We start from the raw sequence: 21,980 nt of genomic DNA, 5'->3' as shown, positions 1-21,980 counted from the left end.
GTGCCTAAGAAGGCAGGTAGGTTCCTAGTGGGTGTCAGGAAGCATCAAGACAGGTTGGCTGCCAAATTCGTTTTGGCTTTCAGTTGGAGTCCGGTGTTCAGCTGAGTTACTCAGTTCCTTCAGTTCTTCTGACACTTAACAATGCTTTTCTGATGTTGCACCTGGAGGCCTTAAAGGTCTGTACCATCTGTCAGTTGAACATCAGGTATTTCTGATGGCAAACCTGAGAGCACTGTAAGAGAGAGGAAGAAGTAGGTCTTTCCCTAATGTGAGCATGCCATCTTTACCCTCTGGTTGTGACACCTTTATCTTATTGTCTCAGGTTTTAAAATTCCAGACTTTGCCCTTTGTAGCCAAATTCTTATTTAACCGTGCTTCACTGAAATGATCATCCTGTTTTCCACATGGCTGTCTTCTCTTTCAAATTCAGGTTGCATCAAAAGCAACCAAGACATGAGCCTGGTCCCCTACTTAGCCCATGGCAGCCCTGTCTCCATCCTGGCAGAAAATGCTTTGAAGAGGCTGTGTAAAACAGGGCAGGTCCAAAATGCTTCCCCAGCTGAGTATCCTCAGAGTCCAGCAGTCTCTGGGACACTTGGACCATCATTTTCAGTAGGCATAGAGAGACCCACCTTCCCTGAGCACATCTGATGATAATGCTGGTTTTCTGCTTAGCTCTGTGTGTCCATTGCATTTTTCACTAGGGTGGGAGCAGGACTGAGAGCCCTCCCTCGCCGAGGCGCCTTGGACACCCGGAGGCAACACCGTTCTTCCCTCTGGCTTGCAGGCAGGCCCTGGTCTGGGGAGATGCTGGTGCAGGCACCATCTTGCCTGCTGAGGCACAGCAGGGGTCAGCTCCTGCCCCAGGGACAGGGAGCTGAGGAATGCAGCTGGCAGGGTCACTGTGGCCAGGTCCAGCTAGGAGCTCAGGTCACCAGGCAAGGTCTGAGATCAAGCCAGGCTGGCAGGTCAGGTCCCACTGCTGCCAGACAGCAACCGGAGACCAGCACTGCTGCAGCGTGGCATAGACGGGCTGAGGGTCAGCTGACATGGAGCCTCTGGGCCCATGGGTGGGGGTTCCAGTGGAGGCTGGTCAGGGCCAGTAAGGCCCAGCAGTGCCCTCAGGGTCCTGACACCTTGCCTACACCTTGAAATTCATGGCTAAATGGGTTGAACATCACCACTCCTGTGAGAAACTCAGCTGCACACAGTGGACTTCATGTTCCTCCCTGCCCCCAGTTAACTCCTGTCACTTGTGAAATTCTCTTACAGCCAGTCAGAAGATCAAACGTGACTGCCCAACGGGAGAACTGGAAGGTGAACTTCAGGGACCTCTGTCTTCTCCAGGGTAGGATTTGCTAACCCTCAGCAACAGTCTGCATCAGAGTGGTATAGACCCCAGTGGAAGCCAGGAGCAGTCATAGCTTGTGGTGGACCTGCTGTGCTCATACCATCTTATGGTGGTGCCAGGTAAGAAAAAAACCCTTGGTGTTTGCAGGCTCTGAGCTGGGATCTGACAACAGGGGCTTTACTAGGTCATGTTGGTACCAGCTGTGACCTTCATGCTGTTTTCTGTTCAATGGGTCTTTAATACATCTTACAGGGATTTCTGTTGGGAGATGGTGGAAAGGGAGAGACCATCCTCCACTGTTTCTTTCTCACTCCTTTTTCATGTTCGTACTTATATCCAACTCGATTTCTTTCTTGCTGTCTTCCAGTGTCTCACTCTGTGCCCAAGCAAGGTGATGGACAGCAGAGCAGAGATGGAGGTTGTGAGAAGCACGAAGGCTAGTGCCACGGGGGAGGTCAGCGTCCACATGGTCACCACCGAGAGCACTGTGCAGAGCACCCACCTGCCAACGACTGCCTTCATCATACCAGGTATGCAGAACTGTCCTCTCTAATTGGTGCCTCCCCACACTGATACCACACACTCCTTGTATATCTGTGCTCCTCCCAAACCTTGGGAGACAAAGCCCTGCTGCTGTTGCCATCTTAGGGGTTCTCTGTGGCTATCCTGCATCACTTGGATGATTTGTGGCCGATCAAAACCTCCTGAGTTTTAAACCAAAGCCTTGGGGCCCTGTGCCAGTGCAGCACAGTGTGCTGGGTGCATGCACTGCAGGGCATGTGGGTTCCTGGGTTGCCATGTTATTATAGAATCAATAGATATCTCAAGTTGGAAGGGACCCATAAGGATCATCAAGTTCCACTCCCTGCTCCTCGCAGGATGACCTAAAACTAAACCATATAATTACAGCATCATCCAGATGTTCCTTGAACTCCAACAGGCTTAGTGCTGTGACCACTCCCCTGGGGAGCCTGTTCCAGGGACCAGCCACTCTCTCAGAGAAGAGCCTTTTCCTAACACCCAATCTGAACTTCCCCTGACGCAGCTTCATTCCATTCCCTCGTGTCCGATCGCTGGGCACCAGAGAGAGGGGGGTCAGCACCTCCCCCTGGAGGAAGGTGTATTCTGCGGTGAGGTCTCCCCTCAGCCTTCTCCTCTCCAAGCTGAACAAGCCAAGTGACCTCAGCTGCCCCTTGGAAGTCTTGCCCTCCAGACCTTTCCCAATGCTGGTCACCCTCCTCTGGACACACTCTGAGCATGTCCTTCATATATTGAGGTGCCCAAAACTTCACACAGCACTCAAGGTGGGGCTGCACCAGTGCAGGGCAGGGTGGGACAATCCCCTCCGTCGACCAGCCAGCGATGCTGTGCTTGATGCACCCCGGGGCACAGCTGGCCCTTTTGGCTGCCAGGGCTCACTGCTGACTCCTATTCAACTTGCCACCAACCCAAACCCCCAGATCTCTTCCTGTGGGGCTGCTCTCCAGCCTCTCATCCACAATTTGTACGTATTACGAGGATTACCCCGTCCCAGATGCAGAATCTGACACTTGCTTTTGTTAAATTTCATACAGTTGGTGATTGCCCAGCTCTCTGGTCTATCCAGATCTCTCTGTAAGGCCTCTCTGCACTTGAGGGAGTCCACAGCTCCACCTAATTTAGTGTCATTGGCAAACTTACTTAATGTACATTTGACTCCTGCATCCAGATCATTTATAAAAACATTGAAGAGCACTGGCCCTAAAATTGAGCCCTGTGGAAGCCCTCTGGTGACTGGCCACCAGCCTGATGTGACCTCATTTACTGTAAGTTATTGACCCCAACCTGTCAGCCAATTGTTCACCCAACTTGTTACAGACTTGTCTAGCTGTGTGCTGGACATTTTGTCCAGAAGGATACTGTGAGAGACAGTAGCAAAAGCTTTGCTAAAATCCAAAAAACCACATCTCCTGGCTTCCCTCGGTCAACTTGATGCGTGACCTTTTCATAAAAGGAAATTAAGTTAGTTAAGCAGGACTTTCCTCTCGTGAACCTGTGTTGCCTATGAATGATGACTGTGTTGTCTCTCAAGTGTTTTTCAGTAACTCCTAGAATAACCTTCTCCATAATTTTACCAGGCACTGAAGTGAGACTGACAGGCCTGTAATTACCAGGGTCTTGAAAATTGGGACAACAATTTTCAGCCCAGCTGACCAGTGTCTTTCAGGACGTGTGTGAGCAAAGCATGGATGTGTGTTAGGTGAGATCAGGGGTGTTCTTCAGAAGCAAATCTCCCAATTTTTCCTGCTCCCAGTGCCTCAGTTACCCTGCAGAGAGGCCCTGGGCTGCACAGTGTGTTCCTTTGAAATGAAACTAAACTGGAAAATGCAGTCCAGGAGCTCGCCAGCACACTCTTGCCACATCAGGGCATCCTGGTCATGGGAACAGCCTGAGGCTAGGCTGTAGTAGGAACCCTTGAATGTGGATAGTGTTGGTGCCACCCCCAGCACAAGCCATTGCTGGCTGCTGATCTTGTTGAGTCACGCTGCCTGCTTGAGGGTGCTTTAGCCCACAGCACTGAGCCCTTGGCTAGGAGACTGTGTCCTCTCTATCATTTTGTGCTGCCTTTGAGCTTTCTTTGCACCAGTTAAGTGTTCTTTGTATACCTCTGGTTGTTTCCTTTCTTCCCTTCTCAAGCAAATGCCACTACTATCAACCTTCCCACAAGCACCTTGGAAATTCAGCGATTCCCCCGGGAACCACAGAGAAGCACAGGGGCCGAGAGGCCAGAGAGGGGAGCAGGGAGTGAGCCCATCACAGCTACTGTCATTCCCCAGATCAGCGGGGTGCAGACCTGCAGCACAGTCCGTGTGCTGGAGTGGAAAGATGGGGTGGCTACTTTGCCTGGGAGTAACCTGCGGGTAAGTGTAGCCCTGCGCCACCCCTGCCACTCCCCACAGCTGCTTGCCCTTGTGAGTGGTAGTCCCCCAGCCCGTGCCAGGCAGGGACCCCCAGGATGTGATGTGGCCCCTGGCTGTACCCGCACTCCAGCTGGAGGATCCCTCAGCTGTTCTGGCTCTGCGAGGCTCTTCTTGTGCGCCTCTCATTTTGTGAGCTTAGCAGAGAGAGCACATGCATGGTGCCTGGGGGGCTGCAGAAGGTCTGCCCTGCACAGGGAAGCAGAGGGATGCTACACGCTGCAGAGGGCATCTTTCCTTTCCAAACTGTGCCATGGAGTTGGCTCTCACCAAACTCCTACACTCACCCTGGAAACAGTGGCTTTGCACACACCAGGCAGTGGGTGCCTTTAAGTGTACCCCTTACAAAAGATGCACCAATTTCTTCGCTGCTACTCAGCCTCAGGGCACCACATCCTCCAGCCATCACCCTGCCCCTCGTGCTGCCAGCTGGTGCTGGTCTCACCCAGGTCTCACGCTGAGCCTGCCGTGTACTCGGCCTGGCAGGCTCAGCAGCCAGCACAGGCTGCAGGGATGGGCAGCAGGACCGGTGACTTTCGTGCTGTGCTTGCCTCTATCATCAGAAGAGCTGTCCTCTTGTTGGATGCACTAATGGCTGAACCATGTCCCTCTCATTCTCAGAGCTTACCTGCAGCCACTAGCTATCAAGTTACATTTCTATCCTCCTTGTTAACTATTTTTCGTTGTTTTTTTGGTTCAATGACATAGTTTCGAATAAATGAGTACGGGACGCTGAAGGTGGTGAGTGCTGATAAGATGCCTCCAGTGGAAGCTATAAAGGAGGGTCACACAGAGAAAGATGGGGACTCAGAGGTGGCACCCACAAGCAGGGACAATCCTACTGTGACTCAGGGTAAGAGCACCATAGTGACAGTTCTGGGGTGGGTACCATCATCCAGCAGGCGCTGTCTGGCATAAGCCCTGAGCAAGGCCAATGTCTCCTGCGTCCTGCTGGCCTTCCTTTGCTGCACCTTGAGCCTCACTGCTCCTCTTCTTTCTGACTCAGATGTGCTGGAGCAGACCAAACTGCCAACAGCAGAAAGCATGTGCCACTGTGATACCTGTGGCCGGAGACACATATTGCATGGAGGCCGGGAAGGCAGGGGCTTCTGCAGTGAGCACTGTCACCAGCAGTTCAAAGAAAGGTAAAGAAAGGGGAGTCTGCTCCATACAGAGCCACATCCATCCGTCTGCCCTCCCTCCCCTGGTCCACATGCTCCAGCAAGGGATGCAAGTGCATCTGTCTCTGGCAGGTGTTGGGGACCCTACTTGTTTCCCTCTTTCCTGTAAGCAGCGTGCCCTGGCTGCAGTGTGGAGGGATGTCCCAGGGGACAGCAGGAAGCACAGGAGCCAGATTTTCTCCTGCCCAATTTGTGGGCCTCATAAACACGTATCTGCTGGAGCAGGGCTGCAGCAGGAGGTTGCTGCAGTGAGTGCTTCCAGGCTGAGCAGTGCGGGGAGGCATGGGTCACGAGGGCATTTCCAGCCCCTCTGCTTACTAATGTGTGACTTCCTGGGACTTGTTTTCCAGCATCTCTGTGTGACTCTGATGCAGCTTAAGGCCCTGCTGTGAAACTATTGGTTTTGATCCATCCCTGGGTTCAGGTTTCTGACATGCAAGCGTGTGAGGGTGATTCTGGTCTGTACCCTGGTTCTAACCTCTTGCCAACTTGTGCGCTAAGAGGTCAATGTGCAACTACATTAGTCAGGAGGGATGGGAGCATGTGTAAGACATGTGGTGACAGCGATTCTCCAGCAGCCACTCCCTTACCGACACCCCAGCCATTGCCCTGTACCGCACTGCACTGCTTTACTCTCCCTTCCCCTGTGCAGGTCCGTCATCGTGGAAAACTCTGCCAGCAGCACGAATGCCACAGAAATTCTCAAACCAGTGAAGAAACGAAAGAGGAAGGACTACCAGAGCCCGTCGGAGGAAGAATATGAATCTGAGCAAATGGTAGGAAGAGGGCAAGGAGGGTACATGTGCGCACATGCTGATGCCGAGGGTGGGCCATGGGCTTCCCCTGTGTGCACTGCAGCTGTGTGCCGTTCTCATCGGTGCTTTTCAGTTCTGTGTCAGCTATATGCCGAATACCCTCTTGGCTGTTAATGCCAAAAAGACTTGAATGTGTGGAGCATCAGGGTTTCTAGACACTTGGCTGGCTGTTTGGCATGCTGAGCACCTCAGATTGGGCAGTGCTAGACATGTTCTGACTGGGCTGTAGGTATTGAGCACTCTCAACAGCTCTCTTGAGCCTGGGCCACCAAAGTAAGTGCTGAAGTGAGAGAGTGCCTATCTGTGTGATGTATATCCTGGAGAAGGGAGAGTGACTTTGAAAAGGTAAGGAAGCTCTACTTGCCAGCCCTGACTGTTGCAGATCCACTAAAGGTGTGATTGCTACTACTCAGCACCAAAAGCCCCTTGGGCTCCCATCATCCGATCCTCTTGGCCGCCCATTTCTGGGCCAAGCATCAGTCAAATCGTGGACATTACAGAGGCACAGTATGGCCCAGCATGAGGGTACAACACACAGCATAAACCGCTGTGTAAACCTCCAACACGACGGGTTTCTTTTTTGTCTGCTCTCATGTCTAGGAGGAAAAGCAGGAAGAGGGGAAAAGCTCTGCAGGAGACTCTGCCATCAGCAATACAGAGGCTCATACGTGGAATGGGAGCCAGCACGGTATGGCGGGCTGGGTGGGTGCTGGGGTGAGTGCTTCTGCCACGGCTGTGGGGTCCCACTGTGGTGCTGCAGGGATGGGCCAGCATTTTGGTGCTCCAACAGAGTCAAACACCCAGTGTAATGTGCTGGTACCTGTTCTTGAAGGCTTGTAAGCTCTTCTGCTTGCTTGATCCTGCTCTCTCTGTCTCTTTCCATTTCTCTCCTTTCCTCTCTTTCTCTCCATGGGAAGGGCACACCCTTACAGATACGGCTGTGTCTTCTTCAGGCATTGGGCCGTACTGTACAGTGCTTTCTGGTCCTTCCCCTTGGGAGCTGAATTTATTACTTGCTCGTGGATACTGTATTTGCTCTGGGAGGCACTATCCTGAGCAAAAACGTGACTCTGCACCATGTCTGGCTTTGCCCCCGCTTTCGACGGTCTTACAGGGAACTTCCCTCAGGTGATCAGGAGCTCACAAGTTTGGGAGCTGCTCCTGTAGGTCTGGTGCCGCTGAATCTGGGTGATTTGGGGTTGTCTTACCTCGTGGGGATCTGTTCTTGGGCTGTATCAGAGGAGATCTCAAATGCAGAGCTGTCGGCACTGAGGGAAGGGAGACAAGCTGAGGGATGCAGTGTTTGCTTGTTTGTTTTTTTCCCTGCAGTACGTTGGGGGCGAAGGGGAAGGAAACTCGGGAAAATGCTGAAAATAAACATTTATGGACAACCTTTTGTCTTTGAATAGTGAAAGGTCATACTCAAAGTCATTTTAAAATGAAACTGTTCCACCTGCATACTCTTCATAGCCAAAGGTAGGGACAGTAGCAGGGGCCAGATGTCGCTAACCCCTGATGTTACACTGAGTTAACCACTATTAAAAAGGGGTCTCATACTCCCTTGCCCTTTTCTCTACAGTCTGAGCCCTGAGCATTTAACCTTCCCTGCTGCATACAAGTAAGCAGTGCTGAGCCTTGTTATTTCAGCATTTTATTTTCTCTTATTTTAGAAGTACATCAGCAAACAAAATACACATCTGGATGCTTCAGTGCAGCAGAGTTGGTGTATGCTCTATTTCCAGGTGTATTTGTCATTCTCCAGAAGTGCAGAGGTTGTACTTACGGATTCCCCAAACATGCCTGCCACTTTTTTCTGCCCTAAAGAATAATAAAGGGGTTCATCACTCTTAAGTATTAGTGAAGCATCTAGGTTAGTAACCTCGCTCACTGAAGCTCAGCTTTAATTTCTTCCACAAGTTCCTTTTTTTTTTTCTATCTCTGCTTCCCCTAAGCCAAAGGGAAGAAGGAGTTGGTCTGGTTTACTCCTGCATTTCTGGCCTGCCCTACCCAAGGCTGTTTGCCATGGCTGACCTGTAGCTGTGAATTACCCAGTGCTGGAATAGGCACAGTGCTCCTGGAGTCCCTTCAGGTGCTGTGAAGCAGGAGGAGAAAGTGGCTGAAGAGCAAGAGGCTTGGGTTGTCTCGTGTGCTTCAGGCAAGGCCTTTTGTGACGTTCCCAAAGGGGTCGAAGGGATGAAGGCTCACCTCCCTGTCTATGAAGAAATGATGCTGTCTTCATTTCATGAATCCTGTGAGGGTAAATGCATATCAAGGGCATCAGGGTGGCCCTGGTGTGCCAATGAGGGGCTCAGGTGGTTGTCTCAGAGCACAGGATAGCAGAGCTGGTGCCTCTGGAGAGGTGGTGGGAGGTGGGCCCGCTGCTGGTTTGACTGGCTGGGAGCCTCTTGCAGCTGGGAGTGATTCCCAGACCTCTGGATGAATCCCGCTGGTTGTCCCAAATCCATCAGTGCTGTGGCCATTTTGGATGTACTGGCTGGAGGAGGACTGGTTGCAGAGGTGTCCTGATGCTTTGCACAGCATGGCTTGTCCCTCAGGCTCCCTAGGTGCCTTACTAGAGCATTGTACTGTGACAGAGGACATTTGGCTCATGGAGACCTGTGTGAGAGGGGCCTCTTGGCTCTGTCCCCCCTTGGACAGCCAGCCAGGTGTGCTGGAGAAGGGGCTCTGGTAGGATGGTGCTGAGCTTTGCAGGGATGCAGGACTGCGCATGAGGGTGGGATGCAGCCCCAGTGGGACCCATGCGCTCGCCTGCCCTCCGCACTGCCCCAAGGCAGGCAGGGACAGAGGCTGGAGCGGACCCTCAGCAGCGCCTCTTGTGTGTGCGTTTGTGCTGCGCTCAGGTGCCAGTGAGGAGAAGAAAGAAGGCTGGTCTTGGGCGTCCTACTTGGAGGAGCAGAAAGCTGTCGCTGCCCCTTTAGATCTCTTCCAGGATGTGAGTTGGGATTTTCCTGTCTTTTTCCCTCTTTCATCTTCTCTTTTCTTTCCCTTTTTTTCCCACCCCTCCTCCTTCTCCTCTCTTCTTTGCTTCCCTATTTTGTGTGACTCTGACTGATAAGCAAGCTCCCATCTTCACCTGGAGGTGACCAGTCAGCCTCCAGTTTTGATTAGCCCAGAGTCCCACTCCCCATCAGGGTGCTGTCCCCCATTCCAAGCACCCTGCATTTGCCTAGGACACCCCTGTGGCTCTGGCAGGGTGATGGAGCCTTTCCAGCCCTTCCTCGAAGCCAGGTGTGGGCTCTCCTCAGGCCACATTGCTGCGCTGCACCCCTGCTCCCAGACATCTGATTGCCAGGGTGCAAGAGGAGCCAGGCCCGTACCCTACTCTCCCGGGCTGCAGCTGTTAGCCCAGGGACACCCTGCCCCGCCAGTAGCAAGAGACGCAAACCCACAAGGAGGTGGAAGAATGTATTTTTCTACGGGAAAACAATTAAAATTTGGACAACAACATAACCTGTGGCCCACAATCACCTGGTCCCAGCAGCTCCTGTTGCCTGATAGTTGCTCCTTGGGCTGGTTCTAGACCCAACTACCTGTGTCGTTTTTTACATTGTAGTTTATTTTTGTTTCCAGTATCAAGTAGCTTCCCAGTACAAGAATGGCTTTAAAGTGGGGATGAAGCTGGAGGGGATCGATCCACAACACCCATCTATGTACTTTATCCTGACAGTGGCTGAGGTAAGGTGCCTCCAGCTCCCCTCTTCCTTGGTTCCTCCTCACACCCATGCATGGGAGGCTCTGTGGCAGGGAAGGTGCTGCCAGCTGGCCTGTGGAGGAGACTGGCTTTGGGCCCTTGCCTCCATGAGATGAGCTGGTGCTCCAGCACCTTGGTCAAGCAAAAGGGGAGTTTCTTTCCAGTTCACAGGGGCAGAAGACAGTCCTGTGGAGCAGCTGTCATGCCCCAGCCTAGTTGGTCTCTCCATCACCCTGACACAGCACACCCATGGGGGGAGAGACTGTGGTGATGGCAGCAGCTTCTTGTCTTCGAGCTGATGCCCCTCAGACAGGTCTGAGCCCTTGAGATGCAGGGTTTGGAGGCATCCTGTTGCTGTTCCTTGTGTCCATGGAGGCCCTCTCTCTGTGGGGCTCTCCGCTCAGCCATGTGGTAGCGGAACCAGGCTTGTCTCACAGTTAGGGAGATCAGCCATATGCTGGTGTCTGCTGTTCTTGCTGCTGGAACGTGTCCAGAGATGGGCAACGAAGCTGGTGAGGGGTCTGGAGAAGAAATCATATGAGGAGTGGCTGAGGGAACTGGGATTGTTCAGTCTGGAGAAGAGGAGGCTGAGGGGAGCCCTCATCGCTCTCTACAACTACCTAAAAGGGGGTTGTGGTGAGGTGGGTGTTGGTCTCTTCTCCCAAGTAACCAGCGACAGGACAAGAGGAAATGGCCTCAAGTTGCGCCAGGGTAGGTTTAGATTGCATATTAGGAAAAATTTCTTCACTGAGTGGTCAAACATTGGAACAGGCTGCCCAGGGAGGTGGTGGAGTCACCATCACTGGAGGTGTTCAAAAAATGTGTGGACCTGGCACTTCAGGACATGGTTTAGTGGGCTTGGTGTTGTTGGCTTGACAGTTGGACTTGATGATCTTGAAAGTCTTTTCCAACCTTAGTGATTCAATAATTTTACCAAAGCAACATGGCATTTAGCCAAAATCCCTGTGCCATCATCTCCCACAGGTGCAGAAAAGGGAATCCTTGCACTTGCTGGAGCCAGCAAGGTGCCCACCATGGCATCTCACACACCAGCCTGAACCTCCCTTCTTAGAGCTGGCTTGTGGTGGCCTAGCACTTATTTTGTTCTGTGCGGGACACCTTTTGGGACTGGCATGTGCCTCCCGATTTGAGCATTGGCCCACGATTGACTCTTGGCTTCCCTAAGTGATATGCTGAGATTGTGTGTGGGAGGGGAGGTGCGTGCCATGCTCAGCTGGGGACGGCAGGAGGGTTCCATAGTCCTTTCCTTTTCCTGCCCTCCCCGCTGGTAGGTGTGCGGTTACCGGATGCGCCTCCACTTTGATGGCTACTCTGAGTGCCATGATTTCTGGCTGAATGCTGACTCCCCTGACATCCACCCTGCTGGCTGGTTTGAGGAGACGGGGCACAAACTCCAGCCCCCGAAAGGTAAGGAGTTAGCGAGTCTGGGTTGGTGGGTCCTCTTTGAAGGAGGGGGATGAGTAGTGGGCCCCCAAAGGTAGAGCTGGAGATGGGGACAGGGTGGCTCCATGGCGCCCAGGAGGGGTTGCTGCTTGTGCTGAGTAGGTTCCACAGGACAACCTTAAAGGTACCCATCATGCTAAAGCTCTCTGCTTGCTTCCATTTTGGAGCAAATCCCTGTCACCCTGGATGTCCCACTGCCAGGCTGGAGCCAGCAGCTGTGCCCCAGGGCAGGTGGGACTCATGCTTTCCAGGAGATTTCCACTCCACAGCTAAGGTTTCCTAGCACCCCTTCAAAATCAGCCACTGGGTCTAAGCCGTGGGCTTTGGTTTTCCCAGGGCTACTGTAGACCCCGTCCACCCAGAGCAGGACATGACTGGCAGGATGAGAGCTGATTGGGGATGGCCGGGCTCAGCCTCAGGACCTCCTGGCTGTTCTCTGTGAACTCGCTGCTCTCATTTCTCTTCCTGAGGGGTTGTAGGTTATAAGGAAGAAGAATTCAGCTGGACAAACTACCTGAAGATAACAAAGGCTCAGGCAGCTCCTAAGCACCTCTTCATGGTCCGAAACACTGTGAGTAGCAGCTTCTTCCTGCCAGAGCCTGCAGGTTAGGTGTGACTTCTTCCCCTCCAGCCAAGCAGAATGCCTCCACCAGTGCCAGGCTTTTCTTAGTCCACCCCACAATTCCCAAGCCCACAGTGCAGAGGGCCAGGAAAATGTGCTGCTGGCATTGCTTAATGAGATGTGGCACTCTTTGCTGCTGAGGATCTGTAACTTGGACACTAGTTTGGTGTGCCCAAAATTGGTGTTGGTCTGATTCACTGTTTCATCCAGGTTGGTCTCATGGACAGTTAAATCTGTTGCAAAAGTACTGGTGAGGAAAAGTAATCGCTACTCTCAACAATTATTTTGCCCAGTTAATGTTTCATAAGTATAATTCTCTTGTCTCTGTTTTATGTCTTCACTGTTTCTGTCTCTGCCTTTATTTTTCATATGGCAGCTTGGGTAAGGGAAGGTGGGAATATAGCAGAGTGCAAAATGCTGATGGTTTCTTTGTTAGCTGCAGAGGGAAATTTTACCTACTGATAAATCAGCCTCTCCAAGTTATTTATTGCATCTAAACCCTCCTATTCATTGCTGCAATAATTCCACTAGCGTGTGACATGCAGCACTTTGCACAGATTTTTGGATCCAAGAAATAAAGGCAAGGTAGGATGAAGGGCCCCATCCCAGCTCCTCCTGCCAAGCCTAGGGCATTGGTCACTGCTAACACTGGAGGAGTGTGACCGCAAACAAGTGTTTTGTGACAAAATCTGAGTCAGTGTAAGCTGGAGGCTGTTTTTCTCTTGGAGGTTATTGCTTATAGAAGATCCTGAGCGTCCGAAGATTTCTTTTCCTCTTTCTTTGTGTGGCCAAGCTGAATTACTTACCCTCTGCCTCTTTTCTTGCATGCACAGCAGGGCACTGCCCTTCTGGGATCCTAAGTGGTCCCAGGCCTGCCTGGAGGCCAGGGAGGATCTGATTTTGGGAGGGTTTGGGCAGGTGCCTCCTTGCAGCAGGCAAGCGAAGTGGTGAGGAGGGTGCTGTGACTGCGGGTCTGAAAGAAACCTGCCTCTCTCTCCTCCCAGCACGAGGCTTCCCTAGGCTTCGAGGTGGGCATGAAGCTTGAAGCTGTGGACCGCATGAACCCTTCCCTGATCTGTGTTGCCACAGTGACTGATGTGGTAGACAATCGCTTTTTGGTGCACTTTGACAACTGGGATGATACCTATGACTATTGGTAAGTGCACAAGGGCTCCGGGGGTGCCAGTGCTGGGGAGACACCCTACCACTGCTTCAGCAAGAGTGACAGGGTGCTCGAGAATGCATGGGACAATCCCAGCACGCTGCTGCAGACAGGCCACCAGTGGTCCAGTGAGGCAGAGGGTCACCCCCCTATGCTGGGGGACAAACTTTTACCTGTTCCATATCACCTCCTGGGACATTGCCATGGCCCTGTAGTTAATGTGGGGCAAAGACAGGTGTGATCACATGCTGTGGGCTCACCCTGAAACCCACCTGGGAGATGGGGCCACCTGCAATGCAGAGACTGAAGGCCTGATCTTTAAAGGAGCTCCTGCATCTGTAGGCAGGAGATTGTGGCCAGGCTGGGGAGGTGTTGTCCCAGTTGAGGCTGATTAAGGCCAATTAAAATGGCCAGTTAGCACATTCAGGGTCCTGAGAGCATCTCTGTTTCCTTTGTAGCTGGAGCCCTCTGTCCTTCTCTTCCTTCTTGCCCCAAGAAGCTGTGGGCCTGCAGCAGCTTCTGTCCCCAGCTGCTCCTTACTCGGTGGTGCTGGGCAGGTACCTGCTCTGTCCCAGGGCAGACCTGAGTGTGCTGTGACCTACTGGGAGCCCTGACCAGGACATGAGCCTCTGCCGATTGCTCAAGTCTTGCTGCTCCGAGCTCTGAAAGGCATCGCCTGTCTCCCTGCTCGCAGCAAAGGGTTGCTGTTCCCTGGGCTGCTCAGGGCAGAGCTGTGGCAGAGCTTCCACTCAGGGCGTGTTTGTGTCCTGCCTCTCTGAGCCGAAGTCCCCCTGCTTTAGCTCTTGCCTTGCAAGGCCCGTGGTTTTCTGGGTCACTCAGGGACAAGGGTGCTGTAGAAGACCTCTGCTTTTGCAGGGGCTTTTGCTGGTGGTGCAGGCCTGGGGGCTGCCACCAAGTGGCCTGCCCTGGGACCCACAGTGATTAGCTGGGTATCTCAGCCCTCTGTAAGAGTTTGAGTGTGTTTTCTAGGTGTGACCCCAGCAGTCCATACATCCACCCAGTTGGATGGTGTCAGGAGCACGGCAAACCCCTCACACCTCCTCAAGGTGAGTCAGTGGCCCGGTAGTGCAGCCTTCACTGGCACATCCCCTTGGGGACAGGCTTCCCGGGGTAGCATGGGGAGCCTGGGGGTGCAAACGCCATGGCCCTTGCTTGTCTGCAGGCCCAGGCAGCAAGGCCACAGCCAGGGAGGTGGCATGCTTCTGCTGAGGCTCCTGTACATATATGTGCTCAGATGCAGCATGGTGGTTGTGTCAGGCTGAGTGGAGACACAAGGAAGACCCAAGCTGTCTGTGCAGGCCCAGATGTTTCTGCCTCCTTGTACCCTGGATTTCATGGTCTATGAGAAAATAGTAGGACTTCTTGATGTCTCTCAGGTTCCCATGTGCCTGATACAGACTTGGTTGGCCCTTCAAGGCAGTAGGACATTCTGGGGTACTTGCCGTCTTCCTGCAGGTGTGTCTCACCTTCTTCATCTTCCCCCTTCTAGACTATCCTGACCCTGACAACTTCACCTGGGAAAAGTACTTGAAGGAAACTGGAGCATCTGCTGTCCCGACTTGGGCCTTTAAAGTGGTGAGTGCCATATCATCTGCTCCACTGTGCCTGGGCAGGAATTTGGTTTTTATCCATTGTCAGGTCTTCATAAACTGAAAAGTCAAGCGATGTTCAGTATGCTCCTGCCTGTGGGCCTGGGGTTTGGATCTACGCTCAAGGTTCAGAAGTCAGGGCTATGCTGGGCAAATAGTTTGAAACTGGGAAAAATGGGAAGTATGACCGTCCTCTCAGCTAGACAGGAGCTGGGTGATGAGAAATAGTTTAGGCTTGCTTGGTAGTTGTTGTCTCCAACTGCAGCAACAGCAGCCGTGTACAGCCAAGTGTGGCTGCAATATAGATCCCCAAAATATGTCTGTTAGAGACCTTCTTTCCTTGGGCACAGCTTTCCCATCTTGTTAAAACACAGCTCAGATCTGGGAGGCTTGTCCCCAATCTGTCCTGTTGCCACTGTGAGCTGGGATGGCTCTTACCCAGACAGGCTAGGGCTGGGAGCTGGGCTTGAGGAGCGCACACTGCTGGGAAAGCTGCTGAGGGGCATGGGAGCCTAAAGCATGGCCTTGCTCCCTGCTGACTTGGGTTCTTCCTGGCCCCAGCGCCCACCTCACGGCTTCCTGGTCAACATGAAGCTGGAGGCAGTGGACAGGAGGACTCCTTCCTTCATCCGAGTGGCCAGTGTGGACGACGTGGAAGATCACAGGATAAAGGTGGGTGCTGGAGTCTTGGTGCTGAGCCTGTGTCCAGGCACTGTGCTGGCTTGCTCCTGCCCTTCCCAACTCACTGCCAATTGCAGTGTCAAAGTGTGTGGAGGTCTGTGGAAGCACACTGTGTGAAGGATGGCAGGTCCCGGTGCCTGGCTCCAGGAGTGGAGGAGAGCCTTGTGCTGCAGTTCAGCTCTACCCTGCTGCTTGCTGTCAGCTTGGAGGGCTCCAGAGCTCTCAGGGAGGTGCTCTGACGTTTGAAGCGTAACCCCTCTACTTGTCTTCCCAGATCCATTTTGATGGCTGGAGCCACGTCTATGATTTCTGGATTGATGCCGATCATCCGGACATCCACCCCGTAGGCTGGTGCTCAAAAACTGGACACCCACTGCAGCCTCCTCTCAGTAAGTCCTGCAGCTGGGTCTGTCCCTCGTACCAGGGCCCAAGCATGCTAGATCCCCACTGTCACCACCACCTGCCCATGCACAGAAATGGGAGGGCAGGTGCTGGCTGAGGATGAGCAGGGAGGAAGGGTTTTTCAGTGGAGTTGTCAGATGGAAAAGTCCTCCCTGTTTGGCACAGGCAGAGAGCCCAGAGCCCTGGCTCTGCCTGGGGCTGCAGCAGTGACAGTGTCTCTCCTGTTTCTCCTCCTGGTCTAGGGCCAAAGGAAGCAGCCTCCTCTGCCCACGGGGGCTGCCCGACCCTGGGCTGCAAGAGCATCCCTCACACCAAGAGCTCCAAGTACAGCTTTCACCACAGGTGAGCTCCCCAGCGTGGCTCAGAGGTGCACAGTTTCTCTGCCGGCTTGTGCGGGCCCTTCCTCTGCCCCTCCTCACCCACCACCCTCACCAGCAACCAGCCCTTCCCTGCTCCCACCCCACGCCTGGCTCTGGGCAGCCCTTGCTCTCCCCAGGCCAGGCCCCAGGGCATCCCGGAGTCCACGGCTAGTGTAACTCCTTGAGCTCCTACTCTGTGTGTGTCCTGCAGCACCCAGAGCCCCTGGGGGTGCCCTATGTGCCCATCTACCTGTGGGGACGTATAGCCTGTAAGATGCTGTTCACTCATACCAGTTTGAGACGATGTTACCCCTGCCCCTCATGGATGCCTTGCACTGTGAGGTGGTGAGCTGAGGAGTCCAGAGAAGGAACAGTGCATCTCCCCCAGCTCAGTCAGTTGCTTGTGTGACCTTTTCCAGGGCAAACCAGGCGCAGTGTAGTGCTGACCCCAGCACGGCAGGCTGGCGTCAAGAGGAGTGAGTATGGTGAGCATCCGTGAGGATGGGGAAGGCAGATCTGATTCCCAGGGGTTTCTCTACTGACCACACTTGTGATTCTTGCTTCCTCCCCACTCTGAGGCTAGTCTGGATTCCTGTGGGGGCAAGGAAGGGAAGATAGAGACTCTGTGAACCCCAATGACCTGCTTGATCAGCACTGTGGTGACTTGCACAGGGTCACTGTGACAGCAGCAGAGAAGGTGGGATGGGTGTTTACCTGGAGGGACTGGGAGGGCCCTGCCCATGCACCCAGTGCCCTCACCCCAGGAATTTGTTCAGCACATCTTTACTCTGCTTTCTGTAGCCAGGGCTATGGCTTCCCATGCTCGGGGGGTGGAGGGGTGGCCCTGCTGGCTCCCTCCCCCATGCTGCTCTGAGCCAGGCTCAACGCTTGCCTCCCCTCTGTTCTCTAGGAAGTGCCCCACGCCGGGTTGCGATGGGTCAGGACACGTGACTGGGAGATTCACGGCCCACTACTGCCTCTCAGGGTGCCCACTGGCAGAGAAGAACCAGGGCAGGCTTAAGGCAGACTTGTCCGACACTGAGGCTTCAACTCGCAAGAGGAACCTGATTGGCTTCCCTCAGCGAAAGAAATCACGGCACCACGGGAGGTAGGGGCAAGCCCGATGAGCCCCGTGCAGCAGTGCAGGACCCCTGTGCCATGACTGCTGTCCCCGGGAGGGATGGCCAAGCCGGAGAGGCTCACTGACTGTGGGGGAGTATGGTTGCTGGCAGCTGGCATTTGTCCTTTCAACTCTGTTGGGAACCTCTCTTGGTTTTTCTTCCCACATTTTGTGTCTTTTGGGTTGGGGTCCAAGAGGTTATCCTTGCTCCCACTGCCAAGGCATTGCTCTGGGCGGTGTGGAGGAGGGCCCTTGGCCAGTCCCAACCCAGTTGGAAATCAGTCTTCCTGTCTCTTTAGAGGGCGACCTCCAAAGTACCGGAAGATCCAGCAGGAAGACTTCCAGAGTAAGTGCCATCCTCTGCTGCGGTGTCATTGCAGGGACAAGCCTCGAGGAGCTGGGGTGGTGGCTGTTGGAGACAAGGTCTCCCTTGGGTCACTCAGACCTCATGGAGGTTAGCACCGGTGAAGAGCTTGTGGTTGACTGCCGAAGTTGACCGTCTGACAAGGAACGATGCTGCCTCTTACCAGAGCTCTGCTAGGTCCCTTGTCATGTCTCTTGGTTTATGTCTGTGAATCTTCAAGTACTTTAGGGCAGGGAATTAGGGTCCTCTCTCTGTGGCAGTGCATTTTCCGTGACCCTCTGTCCTCTTCAGACAGGGATGCCATGCCTTCATCCTGTGGCTACTGTACCGCAAAATACCAGTGTAGTTGTGAAATGCCAAATTATTGCTGCAGCGCAGAAACTGAGGCTGAACTGTTTGCTTGGCATTTAGTTCTGATGACTGACATAAAATGATGACCAATATTTATTCCAGCCAGTATCCATTTTACCATGGGCTGTCCTGCTGCCTACCTCAGCTCTGGGGGTGAATGAAAAGGATCTCTTCTTGGGACCCATCCTTGATTCCTTGGAGCAAGGGAAAAGCTTTGTTAAAAACATGAAATAAACTGAATGATACGAGATGGCATTCTGGTGTGAAATTTGACATTGAAATCTAGTTCATCATGGAAAAGGAATGATTGAAGGTAGTGAGAAAAGGCAAAGCCAAGCTTGTCTCTCCCTGCCATCCCCAATCCCACCAAACTGAACACTTGGATACACTGATATCCTATTAATTCAAGGGGACAACCACTAGCGCTTGATACCTGGACCCGCGAGACCATCTGCTGCCAACCCCTGAATGGGGTCCTCCCCAAGGCTTGTAGGATAGGATGGGATGGGATGTTCTCGTCCTTCTACCTTGTATTAAATTTTGCATTTTTGTTGCCAGCTATTTCTTCAGACAATATGCACCAGTCGCTCTTCATGTCTGCCCTGTCTGCCCACCCTGACCGCTCCCTGTCACTCTGCTGGGAGCAGCACTGCAAGCTCCTGCCGGGGGTGGCTGGCATCACAGCAACTACAGTGGCCAAGTGGACCATTGATGAGGTAAGATGGTTTTGAAGACTGCATGCTGGCTTCTCACCCACTGGCATGGCTGGGAGCGCTCTACCTGGCTGTGCAGCACCATGGTACGTGCACCAGGCCAGGAGGTGCTTCAGCGGCCACTTCCCTGGGCTAGTGAGAAGGCGGTCCACTGGACACACTTGTGGGGTACTGTGTGCACAGCTGCCAGACACAAGCTCTGATGGGAAGCACATGTAGAACTACTAGGTTCTCACTGTGCTTGAATGTGACACTAGCCCAGGGCAGGCAGGTGGAGGCAAACAGCAGTCTCTTCATTTAGCATGTTACAGTTTTCCAAAGAAATAGGTTTCATCTTTGCCAAGGTAAAAAATTTAAACCATAGACTTTGCAGATAAGAAGTCACTTCTCTGTTTCTCTGAAAAAGGAATCTTTACCTCAGATTCTTCACGGTCACCTTCATTCACTTTCTTGGGCATCTGCGATGGCCTCTCTTAAGGCCTAGGTGGCTGGAACTCTGGCACCAGCCCCAGCAGCCAGCCCTGCCTGATTTCCCTGTGACCCTTCTGTGTGTCCCTCTCCTGCCCCTGCCCCTCAGTGGGAATCATCTTGCTGTGCTGGAGATGAAGCTGCTGTAGCATTTGCTGCTCTGGGGCTGGAGGAGGCCAGCACCTGTGCCCTGGGTCAAGGGTGATCTCTAGGCATGGGAGGGTGCTGCTACTGCAGCCTTTGCCCTGATGGCCACATGTTGCCTTATAGGGTGCAAAATGCCTCTGTGGAAGTGAGGATGGGGGCTCATGGGGCATCTCCATCCAGAAACATTGCTTTTGTCTTGACATTTTTCTCTGTTTATTCCAAGGTCTTTAGCTTTGTTCAGACTCTGACTGGTTGCGAGGACCAAGCCAAACTCTTCAAGGATGAGGTGAGAAGGGCTGGAGGATGAGTGCAGGAGGCCAAGGACAGCTGTTTGCCAACAGGGCAGGGAGGAATTGGCCAGTGGCCTTCCTGCAGCGAATTGCTGCTGAATGCTGAGAGCACGTCTAGCACCTGGCAGTGATCCCACCCTGTAGCCTTGGGGGCAGCAGCCCCACTGCATTCCAGTGTGCAGCTGTCTGCTGGTGCAGATGCAGTGGCAGGAGGGGAGATGCTGACCCCCAAGTTGCTGTGCTGCCCTGTTCTCCCAGCATGGATGAGGGAGGGCCCCTTTGACGAGGCCACGATGGAGTGGGAGGAGGATGGTGCTGCAGCCTTAATAGCACCATCAGCTCCTGACGGAAGCTGCTTACACCTCACCCATTCATCCTTCCCGCCCCTGCATCCTCTCCCCAGCACAGCAGTTCGGTGGCATTGCTGTCTGTCAGCCAGGTTCATCGTTTGTAGATTCCTCTGCGAACAGATGCACAGAGGAGCTGCTTTCCAGCATGCACAGTACGCTCAGGGCAGGCTGATCCTGGGCACATGGGTACAGCAAGTGTCCTAGCCTGTTAGTAAATGGCCTCTGTGCTTTAAGGGTGCTCAGACATGCAAAGCTGAGCTGGGGGCAGCCTCCGCACGTGCTGGAACCTGGAGCAGGGAATGGATGGGTGTTTGCCCAGTGCTGGCTGTGTGCTGTGCCCATTGTGCTCTGGCGCAGAAGCCTGGGCTGGCTGCAGCGTGAGCTCCTGGGGTGGCCCCTGGAAGGGCCTTTCCCCTCTCTGCCCCGTTCCTGGGCATGCAAGCTCCCAGATCTGGCTTGTCTGGGGCAGCATGGGAGTGCTGTGGGTGGCCCCTGCTGTACTTCCTTGAATCATCTGTGGCACTTGGCTGAGGGTGAGTGTGACTGTGCACGTCTCCAGGTCGTGCCCGTGCTGGCTGTCCCTAGGAAGTCACAGGCTGGGTTTTCGGTGAGTGCCTTTGTCCCTGCTCTCCTCTCCAGATGATCGATGGTGAGGCGTTCCTCTTGCTGACGCAGGCTGACATCGTCAAGATTATGAGTGTCAAGCTGGGCCCAGCACTCAAGATCTACAATGCCATCCTCATGTTCAAGAATGCTGATGACACCTTAAAGTGACTTTTCTTGGCCCAGTTGGGACCCTCCCTCAGCACCGATGCTGCCAAACTGCCTGGTCAGGACAGAGATTCCCCCCGACTGATCGCAGCTTGTCATGTCCTGCTCATGTCCTCTCGGATGCTGCATCTCCGCTCTCCTACCAGTCCATCTCCCAACCTTTCCCCTCCACTCCACACTGCCCTTCTCCTCCAGCGCTGGGTGCAGCCTGAGCCCAAGCCTCGGGGGCGGCTGCAGGGATGGAGGGAGGATGTAAGACTAGCCTGTCTTAGCACGACAGCTGCCCACCATGTCCTGTGGTGACTGCACTGATTTGGGGCAGTGCTGAGGGACCGGGGAGCAGTGGCCGACACCACTACTCATGTCACCCGGATAAGGGAAGGGACTGACTGCCCACGTACGTGCTTGCACCCATTTAAAGGCTGGTCTTGGCTTTGCTCAGCAGCTGAGAGACATTCCCCCCAACCCCCCCAATGTGTTCCTCTGGGGGGGCTTGTGCTAACATTGTTCCCAAAGGGACGCTCTCAAGGAGCTTCTGCTTACTTTGCCTTTTTCTCTGAATTCTTTTGACTTTCCCTTTTAAGGTCAGATGATGACTTTGCTTTGCCCCTTCACTGCACTGGAAACCAGTGGCCCACCTCTTGCCCCTTCCATGGAGCAATGTGTCCTGGCTGCTGCTCTGCCCATGACCAGCATCTGTGCTTTATTCCTCTTTAATGTAATGCAGCAGCCCCAGGGCCCCACAGGGCCAGGGCTGGGAGGGTGCAGAACAAACTCCATTGCCTCTTGCGCTTCAGGCTGTCTTGGCCAGCATGTCTCTGGGAGAAAGGATGCTTGGTTAACTTGTTCCCCTTGCAGCAATTAAAAAGTCCTCTGCAGAGGAGAGCTGGGCCCTTTTTGGTCCATGTATCAGGAACAAGGCTCTTTCTAGAGCAGAGACAGCTGCCAAGGACAAGAAGCAACCATTCCTCTGTAGGCAGATCCACGGCTCACTTCTGAAGGTGTTCCTGCATTGACCGACTCGATCCTGCCAAGACCCCCTCTCCCTCTTTTTTGCCCTCAAGAGGTCCCCAGGTTTTGCTCCTTGAAG

At 53.6% G+C, this 21,980-nt stretch overlaps 1 protein-coding gene across 1 annotated transcript; it reads left to right on the top strand.

The window, feature by feature from the left end:
* Window positions 1-1,500: 1,500 nt before the first annotated feature.
* L3MBTL1 (L3MBTL histone methyl-lysine binding protein 1) lies at window positions 1,501-20,893 on the top strand (the record flags this gene model as incomplete). Its single annotated transcript, XM_082007290.1, has 21 exons — window positions 1,501-1,881; window positions 4,028-4,251; window positions 5,017-5,161; window positions 5,315-5,453; window positions 6,142-6,265; window positions 6,905-7,010; window positions 9,166-9,257; window positions 9,896-10,000; window positions 11,309-11,444; window positions 11,951-12,051; window positions 13,107-13,258; window positions 14,255-14,331; window positions 14,775-14,860; window positions 15,436-15,546; window positions 15,830-15,944; window positions 16,200-16,299; window positions 17,227-17,424; window positions 17,736-17,782; window positions 18,710-18,867; window positions 19,703-19,765; window positions 20,759-20,893. The coding sequence occupies exons 1-21, from the start codon at window positions 1,539-1,541 to the stop codon at window positions 20,891-20,893; spliced, it is 2,757 nt and encodes a 918-aa protein (XP_081863416.1). The 5' UTR covers window positions 1,501-1,538.
* Window positions 20,894-21,980: the final 1,087 nt, after the last annotated feature.

This window comes from Phaethon aethereus (assembly GCF_964289735.1).
Source record: "Phaethon aethereus genome assembly, chromosome: 16".
Classification (NCBI taxonomy): Eukaryota; Metazoa; Chordata; class Aves; order Phaethontiformes; family Phaethontidae; genus Phaethon; species Phaethon aethereus.
This window is presented reverse-complemented; position numbering and strand designations above follow the sequence as displayed.